A 19670-nucleotide genomic window follows, 5' to 3' on the forward strand; every position below is an offset into this window, starting at 1 on the left:
ACTTTCAACATTTAACACAGAGGGGAGAACAACGATGGTGAATGCGGGAATACTCAACTATATAAATCGGATGGCATGGCTCAGCCTCGCAGACGCGGTCATTCTGCAAAACTTGTCTTTAATTACGCTAAATATACTATCCTATTTTTAGCCTAAATGTGTTCTTTACTAGCCCCAGGCATCATATTGCTAATTGTTACGGTACGATGAGTAAGTGTTGACAATGACATGACTTCCACGTAAGATCTTATAGATTAGGTAGTCGCATCATGACATATATGCAATTTTAGGATTAGGTCTACTATTATAATGGCACCAATAACGAAGTAGACCATAATTCTACAGTCACGTCATTATCTATAGTGACTCACTTAATCGTGTTAGTCAGCGGTGTTGTTGTGGTGATGGTTTGGTGCTTTTTCAGTGCCACTACAACCCCGCTAATGGACTATATCATATATTTTTTGCCATACAAAGTTCTTTGCTATGGTCTCTATAATACCCAGTTATCTGTAAAACCTTGAATGACTGAGATCGAGACTACCTGTGTTATGTAGCCGATGTAGATGGCGTATTGGAGGCAAACGGGTCTATTTATTTGTATCGAGTTACGTTTGGTTAGCACATACACAATGGCTCGGTTTGCTATCCGACGTCTGCTCATTCGCGATGTAGTTCCTGTTACTATGATAGGAGTTATGCGGAGAGGGCGAAATTTCCATAGCTCGGTTTCTTATTCCTAGGGCTTCTGTAACTATCTTTAGTGATAGCCGTAACGTTTGATCTGTTTACTACTCACTGTTTGCCTTTGGTGATACCAAATGAAATGAAGTTTGTGATTGATCTTCTTGATTGTACCATGTACCTTGGATAGGTTATAAAAAATCTCAATAGTATACGTAGCTAAGAATAGAGTGTACAGTAAGTAATAGTCGCCCAACGACTTGGGAATTACAAACCGTACAACAGTGCTCTTTGAGTCTACCTGTAGCTGATGAATCATGGAAAGTATATGCATAATAATCTGGTTACTGAACAACTGAGCAACAAATCCACAGTTATTGATGATTCGAAAAACCAGTTCAGACCTATACAATACTTGTTTCGTCGTAAACATCTTTAGGCAACTCAACGGTTAGATTACACAAACTAAAGAATGAATATGGTGAGAGATATGATTCAAATGACATCCAGATAACTGTCAAAAAGAATTCAAAAATGATATTAGTAACAGCCCCATGATGCAAAACATTTTCTTGTTCATTCTTAAGTGATGAACAGAAGCCATCTGTCACCAAATAAATATCCTGTTAGAACGCTTATTGAACTATAAGCAGCTTCTGAAAAAGCCATAATGACAGTCCCTAACCTAGCTTTAGGACATAAAAGAAATATCCGGAACAAGACTTTCTGTCTAGATAAAACATCTGATAACTCGGATGCGATATTCTTGACGTAATTTCGTCGGTGTTTGATAAATGTCTACAAATTATCCACGAGTTCGTAGAACATCCAACAGCATTAGTAAGATAATCACTAGCATTATTTTGTGTCTTGATCAAATCTACATGGTCCAGGCTTTGCACATTCATAACCTGTTCTGCGTTAATATAGGGATCAGCAGCTGAAACCAAGTCGTATATTTTAGAGCTATCCGTTATTTGTCCTTTCTCAGGATGTTTTTTCCCTGTATCATGCCTACATCTATTACAAAGGCTTGCAAGACCTCATTTGCAAACGATGTTTGTTGCACACGTTGTGATGACACTTTTTCGGTTGCTGTACTGCATTCTATCCTTGACCGGAAAGAAGCATATAAGTCTACCACAACGATGTTTTGTTTGCACCACTACAGTTGCTAGATGAATTTACAGAGAGAACAACCCACACACTGAACACAGAGAGCTGGGACATATATCACACAATCAAAACTAAGCGACTTACTGGACGAGGAAAAATACCACTACCATTTCGAAATAACTTGCGTGGAACCCTAATCAAAATGACATGTAGATGGCGTCGAGTCTCGATTGACTATGATCGCCACTACAATAAGATTACGCGCCAGAAAACGACTTGGATCCTTCAATAGGTCGAATACCAGAAGGCTGTAATTGGTCCAGATAAGGTATATTTATTGGCGATCTCGTGGTATCGAATGAATACTGAGACGTGCCAAAGAATACAGGCAAAAAGGCAGAGAGTAAGAGAGTTCGAGCGAACAAGACGGACAACGGAACGAAGTGATTTTGATACTGTCAAACAAAACGAGTTCAGTAAAACAATCACTGTTACAATTGGTTATCATAATAATTGCTTCCATTATACCAATCGCGTTCTCGTTCGTGAAAAGCCGGTCACCACACGCTGATAAAGTATTACTTATAATGCCTTGAGAAACTGGGGCTGTTTTAAGACATAGTTGGAACATTGAAAGAAAAGCACAATTGACAGCAATGCAAGTTTGTGAATGCACCAGTAATTTAAAACAGTAATCATGTTCTGATTTTGATGTCTTAAGGTCACTGAGGTGTAGGTGACTGTGAGTATGCTCCATGACGCTTCCGTCCCTTCTATATCCTTGCTTAATAAGTATGTTCTTAAATATTCTGAAATATTCTCAAACATAACACATTGATTTAGGAAAATTCGAAGTTCATATTGTTTGTTCTTAGCAATCGCTCAATCTCCTAACTTGGAAGTTGCGAGAAACTGTTTCTATTGGTATAATTTCTTCAAACGCTTTGAGTGCACTCCCAAAAAGTGCAACTAGGAAGCTCATATTTCATCCTAGTATAGGATTCTTCTCAAAACTTTCCAAAGCGTAGGACTTTTTGACCGGAATTTATTTGATTTTCTTTCACAGTTGACATTTCCCTTTAAACAATAACTAAAACCCTAAATTCCCACATACGGAGAACGAAATTGGAATCCTTAGAATTCTTCAAGGTTTAGAATGCTTAAGGATGATGTTCCCACATGAGATCCAAATGAAAGACGGAATTGGATAATTGGACTTGTAATATTGCACTAATGTCTCTGATGATCGAGAATAATATCATTGATCCATACAAAGCCTCTGTTGTTCACCAGGTTCTACGGTGAACTTTCTTGTAACTCATTTGTCGTTTCGTACTGCCTTTAAAACTGTCTTTTGATGCGCCGTTTACGTCGAATCTATAATATATGGACGAGCCAATTAGAAGAGTCTGAGGGACTCAAGGTCACGGCGCCGATTTCGGTACCTGGTGCTCATGTACGTATGGTTCGCAGACGATTGTAAGTAATACGTGATGATTAAACAGCCACAATAAATGGGACTAGTAAGGACATCCGTTAGTTGTAATTGCGGTAATCAAATGATCCGTAGACTTTGTGCAGACCACCGTATTGTTTTCCTTCGATGTTATATGTTGGAAGAAGACGTTTGCTAGAATAGGAACCTTTATCGCTCTATCCAGATTGACACTATGGCATATTATAATGATTGTCGTGAACTGTATAATAAAAGCATCAGTAAATTGGCTGCAATAATCGCGGATGTTGCTGAAGCTTCAGCTGTTCAGTGGTATGAGTGTTGTGGAGACATATCCATAATAAAAATGATAAACTTACACAACCGGAGTACACACAAATAATAATGAAACCATGTGGTCGAGTATGAGAGGGTTTTTGGGACCTGATCATGGCTTCAGAGACCAATTATTATGGAGCCATATGGATGAGTTCCTCTACCTTATGCATTGCGATTTTAGGACCTTTGGATCTCTTTCTAACCTTGACAAGTTTTTGAACAATGTAGAAGAAGTGCATCCACTCTAATGTTTGGTTTTGGTATAATATATTTTTACTCTATGCTAATGGTTCCCTGATTGGCCAATATTTCTAAGGTCATATTAGATTCGTTCAAAGGTCGTCCATAAATTTTAGTCTCGCCGTTACCACTGGGGTAATTTTGAAGAAGACGGACGTCAAAAGATGTGGGATCAGTCTATTAAGTCTAATAAATAGTACAAATAGTGTCAGAAGGTAAACATTTTATGGTTCGGGTCTAAAAGTTATATGCTCTTAAATCAGTAGCTCAGACCTACTTATTTTCTATCTCATCCGTTTCTTTTGAAAGTTATCTCTAAATTTTAGTTCCCCATCATTATAAGTATGTTTTGATCATTTTCCTATCGCTATTTTGAGGCAAAATGTAACGATTTGAAGAAATATTCACTTACAAGTTCCCGTGTTATTAAAGACTGACTGCTATGACTACTGCACTTATGAGACTGACAAGCTAGATATGCAACTGAAGTTGTATTCTAATCATTTCTCGTGTTTAGAATTATCACTCTTTATTTAACTTGAATTTAGCGCTCTAAGCAATAAATGTAAATCAATCGATAATATGAATCTTTACCACCTGGCATGGGCTATGATTTACCAGCATGAATTCATACCGTACTCTGAGGTATCACAGCAGTTGAAGTGAAGTTATATCAGAAAAATCTGGTGTTGTACAAATAAAGACGCATCACCAGTCATTAAAGTTACTGGTTGTTGATTTTAAGCTATTTATAAAAATATTGTGAACTTGGTGAGGTTGCTCAACATTCTAGAAACCATTATTTAATGTTAAAAATAACACAGACGAATATACGCTTTATCTTTACCTACTTGCAAATTCTTTTTCATTCTTTATATGTTAACCCTTCATTAATCTCATTCTTGTTTATTTTAACATCCTTCCACTTATAACACCGTTTTCCTTGAGTTGTTGTCAGTCACTGAGTTACTACGTAGAATATGTACGTATGTACATCGGTTCAAGTCGACATACTCCATTAGCATACCGAGATCAAATTGTCAGGCCAAATCCCCGAATAGTAGAGGTAATAACAATATTAGTGATAATAGGAAAGGTTAGACGTCGACAATTTGACTTAAGAAGAAAATCCAAATTAGCGAAATAAAAACAAGAAAACTTATGAGGAATTAAAAACGTCAGGATTCGGGGGAAGACAAGGAATGGATGCACCTACGCCATTGCAAACGATTTTGAGCCATGTCATTCAAAGTCTCTAACGATTGGTTACGATAATCACGCGGACCCCAACCAGGTAGTCTGTACCTATTAACATGACTGAATTCAATTGTCAGTGACTTCATAGACTGACGACATGTTTTGGTTTGGCATCCCCAGCATTCTTCTAGCATACTTCTACATCAGAAGACATCACTCATCGAGGTAGGCGATGGTGGGCATACATAACACATGTCCCATCTACCTCAGTTGATAAAGATTTACTATCTCGTCAATCGATTTGTCTTCCTCAACTAGTACCCTATTCCTAACCCAGTCGTTGCTTACTGAGTTGTTCGGAAGTGCACGAGCAATACTTCGAAGACATCTGTGATCGGATACCAGTAACTCACGAATATCTTATATTCTTAATGGCCATGTTTCATACCCATAAAGTAAAATGTGGTGAATCGCTGCATAGTAAACTCGCCCCTTGGTGAGGAGACGAATTTCTCACCTACGTCACAGGTGACGAAAGTCAGTCAGCTACAACGTAGGACCAGGCACACACATGCATCGGTCCAAGTTGCCATATCTCGTTAGCACAGCAAGATGAACACCGGATTCATAGAAATAGTTAATTTAGTGGTGGTAATATATAAAAGATAGGTTGTATATAAGGGTATAGTATAGGGAGGAAGAACGTTATGAAGCAATTTTAATCTTGAGGTTTAAGGGAAGATAAAGAGTGTATGCACCTACGCCATTGTGATCGATTCTGAGCCATGTCACCTAGAGTCTCCAACCATTGGTTACGATAGTCACGCGAACCCCAACCAGGTAGTCTGCATCTGCCAACATGGTTCAGACTAGAAGTTAGTGACTTCAAGCACTGATGCCACGTTTTGGTTTGACCGCCCCTAACTCTTTTCCAACCATCCCCTACACTAGTCAGCATAGCGCGTCGTGGTAATCGGTGTTCAGGCATACGTAACACGTGACGAAAGTTGTCAAAGCCGATTGAGCCTTCTGAATTTGTGCTGAGATTTCGTCAGATACCAGACCATCATTACTGATCAGACTTCTAATAAAAGTTATGCGGTCAATTTGTTCATTTACTTCACTCCTCATCACCAATTCAGACGATGACGCAAGCTATTATTGAAGTAATACTTTACATTGGGAGGTAGAGAACCGCATTCCAAACATGCTTGCAATGTTGCTTAAGGTGGTCAGAAGACTGAATTTTCTCATTTTCTCAAGACAGAACCGTATCATCTGTGTATTTACTTTATTAAATTATTTGAACACATAAATATTGGTACAAAAGGACACTGAAAACATATGCGCAACACAAGTCACTCAATTTACGTGTGGGCTGTGATACTGCCCGGGTGCCTAAGCCGAAGCAGGTGGTTTCCTTAGGGGGCTATATCCGGAGTCTTTTGCCTGAAGGTCTGATTCACTAGGCAGTGGAGCGACGTAAGGAGATACGGTCTCATGGTAGCCGGTGACCAACTATTGGTTCATACACCATTTGTTCCCTCAAGATACTGGAGCCCATGTGCACCATTAGTTTAGAATCAGGGTCTTCCAACTCCCCTAGGTGAATCCTTCGTGTCTATCAACCCGGTTATAAAGCCGGACATTCGCTTTTCGTCCTCTCACTTTCGTAAGCAACAGTAATGTCACGAGAAGCCAGTAAGTAGAACTTCCCTGGCAATGGCTGTATACGCGTGACCATGTGCGAGTATTTTAAGAGTTAGAGCGGGTTCTCCCCACCCTTGGCCGTACCAAGACATTTGGGAGCTAAAACAAAAGAAATGACGTGAATCTCCTGGTAAAAAATCAAGTCAGACGGTGAAAGTGTTATTGTGAAAAGGATGTCCATGACAAAGTTAAGTAAAAATGGAGGGAGCAGACAACCCTTAAAACATCACTTGAAGTAGTGAAGTGTGACGAGTCTGAGTGATTTAATTTTCTGTGAGTATGGGGACTTTTGTGTCGGGTACAAACTCATTATATTTTGGATACAGTTGATCATAAAAACAGTTCTCTATCGATGGGTTGGCAGTTATACTTAATGAAGTATCCAAAGATAAGACATTTGTCCATTGTTTTCAGTATATAGTTGACATATTGCACTAACTTCAGAAAGTCGTAATGATGTGTAATGAAAACTTGCTGTGACTTTTCTGTATTTGGAAGGATTTTGCTATTTTTATTGTTGTATGGAGATCGAGTACTTCAACTGATTAATACATTATATGTCTTAAGTATACAGCAATGAATAGTAACCTTTGTGTAGTTTCACATTCATATCGTTCTGGTCTTAGTCTGAACCAAATAAAACAAAAAAATTGAGATTTTCGAAACCGAAGATCCTGGGTTTGGGTCCTGCGTGCGGAATCGTGAATGATCACGTCTAAGTAGTCTCCAGGTTTTCAATGGTGGTCTGACATTGATCTAGATTAAAAACTGAAGAGTTCCCACAACCTCACACTGATAATTTTCAGATAAGTGGATAATAGGAAGTGAATGTTTTGATGCATAATACTAGGACGCGTGCTTTTCAAAAGCCAAATAAATTTTACTAGACAGTTAAAATCCTCATATAAGATTTTCACAATAATTGTCGGAACCCAATAAAGTCTTAGTCCAATTTATCCTCAAACAAAATCGTTGGAATAAAAACAAAGCATATTACAGTGCGAAATGTATTTTTGAAATGATTTTATGCACAACGGAAAGGTGTTCATTATAGGCTCATACATCAGCGACTCTACGTTTAGATGATCATTCATTTAATTGTATATCTCTGGATGTTTTGACTGGATTTCGTTTCTAAAGTAAGAAGGAGACCCAAAATTTTCAAACCTCGTGTTAGCCTCTTATTCTTGTATAGGAATAACATGTCTCACATGAAAGTGTTTCTTCGCGCTGAGCTGATACGTTTTCGAAAGACCGTTATTTTGATTTTTGTGTATCTTAAAAATCTATCAAGCGTGATTTGTTGCTTCTCTGGAATGTTTAAAGTATCTCTACTAGCTAGCTAGAACATTTTCAGTTTTTGAGTCATTGCACACCAAAAATAGAACACAGATATCTTTTAACTTCTCAATTATCGGTCAACTAATCTACTGAAGATGTTAGCATAATTATTGATATACGCAATTGTACACTGTCGACCAATGGAACGCTTCTAACGACATAAGTTAGATTCAGTAGGCTAATTCATTTTTCCCAGTGTACAGCTAGCCTACTTTGCATTTGTGGTAAAGGTCCGACAATTTACTGGCTTTTGGGAGGTTTAATATTCTGTATTAAATCGTAGTGCTTTAGGTGGTTAAGATTAACTTGAAGTTTCGGATCCATATAGGATATATCAGCTGATATTATACACTATTATATTGCTTTAAATCTCTTATTTCTGTTGCATATGGATATTTGAAAGTGAGTTTATTGACATTACTTTCACAATAAATACAGTGGGTTTTTTTATCAAATTTTAGACACCTTATGTTCGCCCTTATCTAAATCGTAAGTTTATTTTCTGTAGTTTAGCTAATAGCTGTTCTATTGTTTTCGTGTCGATCCTAAAGGTCTTTGCAACCTTCATGATACTTAATTTTATGTCCTTTTTGTCATATTTTTCGCGATTTTTCTTGTAATTAACAGCCAGGATATAAAACAGCTAATGTTCTAGTTCATTGTCCAGTTCACAAACCTAGAGCAGTATATTTTACTTACTTTTCGATGGTAAGAACTATTCCTATATATTTGTAAGCGAGCATATTAAGCTTTTATCAAGTTATTTTTAAGAAAGAAATACTGTTTGGAACTAAAGTCACTAACAAAAAGTCCCCATATTATACATATTTACGGCTAAGTAGTGTGTAACAGGTTTTTGTTTCTGACACTAGTTCATAACAGAGGTAGATATTAGGTCGAGATTACACTCCAACTAAATTGACTTGAATGACCGGACAGTATTACTAGCCTTTCTACAAAAGTATGGCTCCAAGTCGAATGATATTTTTCAGCTATTTAAATGTCTCAGTCAATCGTCGTATTTATGGATTGAGAAAGCACTCAAATTGTTCTATTCTTTAGTTTCTATAATTCTTGTTAGGTAATTTCATACTTTCCAACAATAAAGTTAATAATACGTTGTCAGTTATCACTTTTCGGAAAGCTATTACTTTAAGATCAGTGGCCAAACAACAAATTTTAACTATTATTAACCCATTTACGAGATACCTGGCTTCAAATCACACTGTAAATGTGATGATTAGTGGTACTACCTGATTTTCCAAACCGAAGTATTTGGAGCGGAGTGCAGACTGGCTGCGCAGTAGCTAAAGGCAAAATATATCCAACCACAAAGCCTTTGCCCCACCAGTAAATAATACATAATGAGGCTTCATAAAGTATCCACTTTTTTGCTGTTTATAACTTCTTGATAGTTCATTGATTTTTCAACATACTTAATAGTTTGAATTCACTTGGTATTGTTTGTTTGAATCTTCCCATTGATTTTTAGGACTGCAATTGATCAGTCTCTTATTGGCATATGTGCATACTGTGCGTATTGCCTCGATATAGCCTTAATTCACAAGCATTATAAGCAAAGATGGACAGTAGCTAGCAGTGGAATCCAGGATGCGCGTTTCGTCCTATTTGGGACTCGTCACCTGGATGTACCTGCATCTCAGAGTTGTTCACTATGGGACTCGAACCCAGTACCGTTCGCTTCGAACGCCATTGCGTTATCCACTCAGCCACTGAGTCCTGATAGCCACTTGCTTGTGCGATGGGGTGAAGTTTGAATTCACTTGGTATTGTTTATTTGAATCTTCCCATTGATTTTTAAGACGAAACGCGCGTCCTGAATTCCACTGTTAGCCAATGTCCATCTTTGCTTATAATACTTAGTTGGTTTCTTGAAACTTGATGATTTTAAGTCATTTGTGCTTTAAAGATAGTTTTTTCGTGTGTATTATTATCCATTCTAAATCACTATAATCATCGCTTATTCTTTTCCTGGTATACTAGTTTTACATGATCAAGATTTATTATGAATTATTTGCCATCAAGATAACATTAACTGCAATCATTTAAGAAGAAGTTTGTGTATCTGCTCCTGCGAAAGCCATATATTTGGTGAGCATGCTGTTGTATACGGTTATCCAGCTGTCGCTACTGCAATTGAACTACGGTGTTACTTACCAGTTACCATTAAGAATGAAGCTTGTGAAGATATTATTATAGATTTTAAAGATTTATCAGAAAATAGCATTCACATTCCAATCAGAATGTTTCATTCTGTTTCAAATAAAGAATCCGTTTTGGATTGCGCATGGAAATTAGTATCAGATCTTTTTGATTGTGCTTATCATGAATCTCTTCATGATTCACCTATCATTGTTAGCACATGTGTTATGGTATATCTGTTTATTCGTGCTATGCAATTACGAAGCGATGAATATAGCAATCAACAATTCCCACTGCTTAATGGAAATAACACCATATGTGTAGAAATTCAGTCAGATATACCTAGAGGATGTGGTCTAGGATCATCAGGTGCATTTTCAGTTGCTGCTACTGCTACTATTCTATTATTAACTAACAATTATCCACTTGTACAAGTTTGGGACATTGATAGGGTTCAGAGTAAATTAGTATCTTCTTTGGCTAGAGACGCTGAATGCATCATTCATGGAAAATCTTCAGGATTAGATAGTACAATATGCACATATGGAGGTACTATAGTTTTCCGTAAAGATCAACTTCCTTTATTTCAAGAAATTAATATTTCAAACTCTGATACTATCAAATTACTTATAGTCAATACTAACATTACTCGTTCCACATCTATCGCTGTACGGAAAGTTTATGATAAGTGGAAGGAAGATAAAACGTGTGTAAATTCCATTTTCAAAGAAATAGGTATCATCGTGGACGAAGTAATTGATATTTTGAATCAGAAACATAACTGGGAAATTAGTCAATCTCTTACTCGTCATATTGTTAGAAATCAACATTTGCTTGAAGAATTGGGAGTGTCACATTCTATTTCAAACGAAATTATTGAAGAATTAAAACAAGTTGGTATTCCAGCAAAGGTCACTGGAGCAGGTTTTGGGGGTTGTGTAGTTGGATTTATTCTAGGAGTAGAGTATGATAATTCAGTACTAAATGATCTTATCAACAGGTGGCATAAACGTTCTTTATGGGCTAAAGTTACTTCTATTGAAGCTACTGGTGTGAAATATAGCGCTCATTTTTTATAAATTCTTGTTCTTCATGAATATTTCAAAAGTAAGGTTACTTTATCAACAGTGGAAATATTGATAGTCTGATTTGATGAATTTATCCATTAGTTATGGATATTTACGGATTGTTCTTCGGATATATTGAGTAGATAACTTTGGCACACAGGCAACCGTATATGTCAGTTTATTTATCAATTATCCATATGTTTTACCACAGTACATTCAAAATTTCCAAGTAGTTCAGTTTTATGTCCAACACAAAAAATCCCCTTTTAATAGATTATATTCTAGCTCTTTAAAATAGGAGTACGAGATAACATGATTAGGGTAGTAACAATTTATTACCAAATTCAAGAAATTACAGTATTTGTTGAAAGTATAATCTGCGTCATACGTTTAGGGAAATACGTTTTGATTGGTCGTGAAGATAAGGAACTGGGTAAAGAGGACACATTTCACAGTGTTAAAATTTTTTATCCCTTTTCCACTGATCACCTCTATTAATATGTGCAGTTTTGGTGGTGACTCCTTTTTATCCGTGCTCTTTTGAATCGATACCGTAGAAAACAAGTTGTCGAGGTAGTTCAAGCCGCGTAGTACTATTTTCAGTATCGGCTTAAAGAGATGTTAAGTTGACTAAGTATTGGAATTATTGAAACTATGTTCATTGTGTAAAGTTAGGTTGATTGGTAATGATATTGAATATGTACTATTGTTAAGTTGATTGTAATTGTTACGATTTCCTTCTAGTTATGCCTCAACTAATTACGAGCCCTCTAGCAAACCTACTGCATACGACAGTCGATCGCTTGCCTACTCAATATTCACACTCATTTATATTCTGACAATCAAAACTTCAGGATGATCAGCTAAACAACCTTTTATTTCGTACTTTATTGAGACTTTGAAACTCATGTGGCTTTATATATAAAATATTTTACCATGATTCACAAAAAATAATAGATCTTAATATATACATATCTAGAAAATTTGTGATGCAAAACCGAGTGACTGGTTTATGATTAACTTACTGTGTATTGTGAACGATAAAGATATAACTACTCAAATAAGAACTTACAATTACGATGATAGCAACCAACTTTTTAGAAAGTACATAAAAATACCCTGAATCAACAGGTAATAGGTCTCATAATTCTACTAATTCTCCCAGTCTTAACACAGACGTACTGTTTAACAATCCGAATGCGTACGCAATCACATTTCTTTGAGTTCAAGGGGTAGTTTTTTTTCATTGCCATCGTCTTGTAGTACTTTAATGAAGACCAAGGCAAAATATATTTTAAACATAAATATTCTAGTACCAAATACCTGAAAAACGGTTGTATGACGAAAATTCTGGATACTGACTTATTTGATATAGACCACGTTAGATCGAATTATTAATGCACAAAAATGTAAAAGTTACGGCTGCATAATGTGTCGCACTAACTAGGACACTAAAAGGTAACGGCAAATTCGTTAAACTGAATGATATCGGGAGAAAAAAGATCCTGGTTTCATCTATTCACCGTACAGGGCATATATAGTTTTGTAAAAGTACATCAGGTTTCGATTGAATCCATTGGTAAATTAGTATCACACTGTGGCGTGAAAAATCGAGTTTTGACTGAGTAGGTGGGCGCTTTGAATCTGTTGAGTTCGATGCCCTGGTGACATGAAAAAGTGCCAATAGACTAAGTAACAGGTTCTTAGTACTTTCTGTTTAATTTTTGGCACCTCGATCTGTAGTGAAAGGCTCTTGTCAGCCACTTAGACCATACAATCGGTGAAAAAAAGTAACTCCGGGACAAATTTACCACAGCTTCCTTTTCAGCAAACCTAAACAGCTAATGATGATGAGGTTTCTGTATATTAAATGTGTGAAAATGGCCACCTGCTTGTAGGTTGTCAAAGGCTTATAACATACGCATACTCGGTCACCGCGTAGGTCATACGAAAAATACCTGACTGTCGGAAATCTTATAAACCTTACTTCGTCTATCGCTTTAGCTTAAAACAGCTTGTAAATGTCTGTAGAATGATCTCTGAGTTTACAACTTTCATCAACCTGCAGACATAGTTGCAATTTGCTGGGTTTTACCACAAGATTCTTACATTTTTTGGCGTATATTCTCATCCAAAAGGGGTGCTTGTCAAATTGATGGCAGTGTATTAGGTAGTAGTACAAACAATACTTGCCAGTTAAAAAAGGTTTAGAAGTACTGAAAAGAGTTCCAGCGCAAGAGTTATACCACTAAACAGAATAAAGACGGTTGAGTGAAGAGAATTTTCTTTACAATGACGTCAATTACTAGCGCTATGTAGTCGCATTTATAGTAGTCCATAATAAAGTTGCTTCGCTAACAGATGTACTAGAAGCTAATCAAAATCTGAACCTACGTCAAAGGGAACTGAGAGTGTAAATAATAACAAACAAATGGATGCGCACTGCTGAGGAGTCCCATACTAGGATAAAATAGTCGTCCAGTGCTTCCAGGTTTCCCGTGGTAGTCTAGTTTAAATCGACTCATGAATTAAACTATTCAGTGGAAATGAGTTATGAAGGTTTGTTCATTTGATAACTATAAAGAGTATGGACAAAATACGTCAAAATTAGATTTACAAATTAAGGATATGGAAGTGATATGCGACAGATACATTAACATTCACGACCTTTGAAGTACACTCAAAAAGTAACACATCTACAAATTAGGATATTATTAAGAACATGAACCGATCTAAACTAGACAAAACTTTAAGTCACTGTATGGCTGTTTCGTCTTTGGATTGGACATCTTAATAATGTGAATCTACGACCCCACCATCGAGGATCGAACCCGGTACCATCAGTCTCGCGCGCGAACGTTTACTCTTCAGACCATTGATCTAGGATCTTACAGTGTACAAGGTTAACACCAATCAATCCTGGATATTGCTCGACCGTCTAGGATATCATTTATTTAACGAGACTAGGTAACCGATTTCTAAACTTTGAGTTTAAGATAGATGGTATTGTATGTCTTATTTTAATCACTTTTATATGAAGATTCACAATGAAATAATTATAACTTTCCAACAAATCAATCCGATAACACCAACTCATACTCGTTTTATTGACTGGTCAGTCGAGTTTTACACATAAACACATTTATTTAATTCAGAGAAAAGACTGTGGAAACAAAATTTGAAGATATTTCGAATGTGATTTGCAAATGAATTAACCAATTGAATTTTTCCTATATTCTATATCCAATAAAGAAGTAATTGAAAAATGAAAATTAAAAGAAAAAAATCATCGCTAAATGTGACGAAATAAATAAAAACCATTACCTGAGATAATTTTTAAGACAAATAATAACAATGAACATTGGGCTGAAATGCAATTACGGAGAAAACCAACTAAAAGTAATTTTCAATGCATTTTTGAGATTAAGTTGTAAGAAAAAGTTCAAACTCCCTATATGGTTATAAAATTAATAATATACAATAAATAGATATGTATAATATGGGTATTATGGCTATCTATGATCAATATCAAATAATAATTCAGCGGCTATACCAGGAGCGATTTCTCAGTTGGATAATAATGTCTCGATTTCTTTTTGTTTCTCTAGGATAAGTGGACTGTTCTTACATCTACGCCAAACCTTTTCTTTAACACATGTACACATTCATATCTAATGTAAGAAAATATAGGGAAAACAATATAATACAGAATTATCGGCAATGTTTTTTAATGTTTAATATACGTGATGCGTTGAAAATTCTTAGCCATTTTTCTATTTAGTTAATGCGAAAACTCTGGGTAATGAGACGTAATCTTTACCGCCGATTTCATTGCAATACCTAGATTTTGCCATATTTGTGTATTTTATCTGATGGGTTAAGGTGCACTGACATGTACACAGTAGCATACAGTTATGCACAAGTCTAAAGGAATAAAATGGAATCTTCAGTGAAAATTGTGCTACAACACACACTAGTCACCTATTAAATAAAGAGAAAAATTTACGAAAATGCTGGATAAAATACAACCCGACTGTCGCTGCTACTTTGACGTGGTGGTCGGGCTTGCATATCGTAATGAACTAATAGAGTTACACTGGCTGGAACAATCGTTCCTCATGGTCCTACCATACCAGACAGGTCAGTTGAAGAGCGGTAAGACCAAAAGCGGCGAACCCAAGGTCCGAAGGCGAAGTGGTACTGCTGACTGTATAGAGGTGTGGTGGCAGTAAGATGTTTCCTTCAGACAACCAGCATCTGCAGCGATGCTGCATTTCTACAAGGAAGGGTGGGGTTAGAAAAGGTGGACCCTAAAAATGCACACCTCGCCTTGTCCCACGGATTTCTGTCTCTGGCGGTAAGGTCCCAAGAAGTACGGAGCTAACACGAAAATTAGCCTCAATAATTATCCGTCTAGCAACCAAAGGACGGGTTTACTGTACAGTAGTTCGTTCCGTCCTACTTTATGGCAGTGAAACATGGCCGGTTAGAGTAGAGGATATTCCTAGGCTACTAGTATTCGATCATAGGTGTCTTCGAAGCATTGCTCGTATATCGTGAGACCACCGAGTAAGTAATGCACTAATTAGGAAGCGGGTACTAGGAAAGGATGGCAAACCGATTTATGAAGTCGTAAAACTTCATCAGTTGAGATGGCTGGGACACGTGTTACGTATGACCAACCACCGACTGCCCCGTCAAGCGATGTTTTATGATGTAGGAGTAGGCTGAAAGAAAGCTAGAGGCAACCAGACCAAAACGTGACATAAATCCATGAAGTCACTGACAAGTGGACTGAGCCATGTTGGTAGGTGTAGACTACCTGGTTGGGATCCATGAGATGATAGCAATCGATGGTTAGAGATCTTGAATGACATGGCTGAAAATCGTTTGCAATGGCAAAGGCACATCCACTCTTCATGTTCTCCCAAATTCTAATCTTCTGAATTATTCATGTCTATCTTTTTTCTCTTTCCAAATTTATTTCACTATATTATACTTCAACATCTTTAAACCCTAATCTTTCGGATTACTGCTTATACTCTTACTACTTCTACCACTATGGGATTTGAATCGACAATTGCATCTCTGTGCTCATGTGGTATGGCAACTCGAACTGATATACGTACGTACGAAGTTCTACGTTGTGACTGACTGACCTTTCTTGTACATCTTTGGATGATAGACAAAGAACCTCTTAGTCGACAGAGTAAAATGCTGCCTTGTTATAAAGGAATACAATTATAGTCGGTGATCAGCAATTTAAGAGACTTTTGTGAATTTCCCTTTCGAGTTAATTGGGGATAAAGAGTAACTGAAGGGTAGCTTAAGACTAGTTGAACTGCTACCTGTTGTTTAATGGAATGTTTATTTATTTATTTAAACATATAAATATTGGTACAAAGAAGCACCAGATATATATGCGCCACACATATCTCATTTGATTTGTGTGAGGGCTGTGATACTGCCCAGGTGCCCAAACCGAAGCAAATGGTTTTCTTAGGGGCCACACCCTGAGCCTTTGACCTAAAGGTCTAAACCACAATGCAGTGGACCATCGTGAGGAGATGCAGTCCCATGGTAGCCGGTCACCAACGATTGATTCATACGCCATTTGTTCCCTTAGGATACTGGAGATCATGTGCATCACTGGTTTGGAATCAGGATTTCCCAACTCCACTAGGTGGACTCACCGTGTCCACCAACCCGGTTAAAGCTCTGGACATTCACATTCGTTTTCTCAATTCCGTAAACAACACCTCCGCCAAGAGAAGGCAACGAGTAGGACTTCCATTGGAGAGGCTATATATTCGTGGCCATGTGAGAGCATTTCTAGAGGGAGAGCGGACTCTCCCCACTCTCGGCCGTACCAGGGCATTTGGGGGCTTAATGTAATGTACACTTATCTAATCAAACGATTTTATTTTTAATTACATAATACTGAAAATCATCAAACATAATCCGATATATCATCTTCTGAACACTGAATAGTACTAACAGTAGTCATAAGGCAACAATCAATAACAAACCCTAATAGGTAAAATAAATTAAAATATGAACTATACAACAAAAAAGATTATGTATTATACTAAAATCCAATCTTGTTTAAAAAATAAAACAATACTTTAGTATGTTTATTGTGCAAATAATGCTTAAGTAACCATGCAAAATACCAACAAGGAAACAAAGAAAAGAAACAAACGTAGATACTATCATTATCAATATAATCATATATCTAAGTAGTCTATATATATGTAGTGTACTTCGCACAATGATGGTAATGATTGTGTATATACACCGAAAAAAAAGTAAACAAAGTGATACGCATACTTCTTTGTAAAAAAAAATCTACATTTACGTGTAATGTGAGTAAATAAGTAGAAAGAAAAGAAGCAAACGAAGAAAACAAACAAATAACAGAAGTACATAACCAGATAATACTGATGAATGTATGCATACTGATTTAATTGTTAATAAAATCAGTTTACAAACTAATCATCACCATCATTATTATCATGATGATAGAGAACAATGGTTGTATATATAGTTGGAAATAAACAAATCATAAATTATTTAATAAATATCTAGAAAAAAAAAGAAATCAAACAAAACACAACACTATGATAATAAATAGGAAGATCTACATTGAATTAAACGAAAAAAACAATTCAATAGTTGATAATTTGTAATTTTCCCTCCATTGAATAAAGATGAGCAGCAGTGAAGTTTAGAAAAGACAAAAAAAAAGAGTGAATGTTTAATTGATTTCTTCTTTCGGTTTTTATAAAAATAATAATAATAACGATAACTCTGTGCAATGTTCATGTCTTTTCTTCTTTTTTTTTTCTGGAAATGTGCAGAATCAAGAAATAGGAGAGAAATAACAAGATAGAAAGAAAATAAAAAAATCTGTGAGTAAACAACTATCACAAAAAAGAAATGGACTCTTCAAAGAAAAAAAGAATGTTCAAGGTGATATCAATAAAACAAATATATATAGGAGAAAATAAGTGTTTCCTTTAACAGAGAATGATAAGTATAACAAATGAAAGAGGTATTGTTTTTTTGACAATAATTAGTTTTATAATCGTTTACCGTCAAAATTCACATCATATTCTTACTACTGTGTGAAATTGGCACTAATAATGGATAATAGTAAATGATTAAACTAGTGAGAAATATATACGTATATATATAAAGTGTAAGAAGATATGTAATAAAAAATAATAATAATAAAAATAATAATAACAATATAAATTAATCATGAAATAAAAACAATACCAAATGAATCTGCTTTTGAATATCTTTGTAATGTATTCTACAATTTGTGGTTTTTAGACAACCATATATATATATATATATATATATCGATAATTCTCAGGAAAATGTTACTAGTTAGTAACTAATTATTCATGTTGAACAGCTACTAACTAGTTAGTAACTAATTATTCATGTTGAACAGCTACTAACCACTATGACGATATTCACGTAAAAAAATGTTAAGTATAGAGGAAGAACAGATACAAGCCTGTAAAGAGAAAATGGAAAAGAGAATGAGAAAAAAAAGAAAACAAGAAATATTATGGTAAATTTTTATTGAACATTTATAAGCATCGAGATAAACAATATATTGATGTTCCATAACTAAGAGAAAAATTGGAATTTCTATAAATTTATATTGTACTATTTATCACTTATTGAGTAAAAACAAGAAAACTATAGATTACTTGATAGCCTACGCCCGTTAACCTTCGTAGAGGAGCATAAGATGCTCACAAGCATTCTCCATCCAACACTGTCCTGAGCTTTTCTTTTGATGTTCGAATTCAATAAACGTTACAATATGTTATTTGTCTTCCTCTTTTCCGTTTCCCTTCAGGATTTCAAGTTAGGTCTTGCCTCGTGATGTAGTTTGATGATTTCCGTAATGTATTTCCTAACCACTTCCAACGTCTCTTCCTAATTTCCTCTCCAGCTCGAAGCTGGTTTATTCTCTTCCACAGTAGGCTGTTGCTGATGGCATCCGGTCAACAGACATTCAGTATTTTACGTAGACAATTGTTTATAAATACCTTTACTTTTTTGATGATGGTTGTAGTAGTTCTCCACGTTTCAGCTCCATACAACAGAACTAACTGTCTAGACGTTCGTATTAAAGATTCTGACTTTAGTGTAGGCTTGCGGACAACTGTTCTGAATTTCATATGTTCCTCAGCTGTAGGAATGCTGCCCTTGCTTTTCCAATCCTTACCTTCACGTCTGCATCGAATCCTCCTAGTTCGTCGATGATGCTGTCCAGGTATGTGAAAGATTCCATCTCTTTCAAAGTTTCGCCATCAAGTGTGGTTGTGTCGGCGTTCTCCGTGTTGTGTTTGAGG

General features: G+C 36.1%; 1 protein-coding gene across 1 annotated transcript; it reads left to right on the forward strand.

Moving 5' to 3' along the window:
* The first annotated feature begins 10172 nt into the window (after positions 1-10172).
* On the forward strand, positions 10173-11450 carry Smp_042980 (mevalonate kinase). The gene has a single exon (XM_018796860.1). It carries the CDS (start codon positions 10327-10329, stop codon positions 11302-11304), a length of 978 nt encoding a protein of 325 aa, XP_018651959.1. The 5' UTR covers positions 10173-10326; the 3' UTR covers positions 11305-11450.
* The last annotated feature ends 8220 nt before the right edge of the window (positions 11451-19670 follow it).

This window comes from Schistosoma mansoni, chromosome 4 (genome assembly GCF_000237925.1).
Source record: "Schistosoma mansoni strain Puerto Rico chromosome 4, complete genome".
NCBI lineage: Eukaryota > Metazoa > Platyhelminthes > Trematoda > Strigeidida > Schistosomatidae > Schistosoma > Schistosoma mansoni.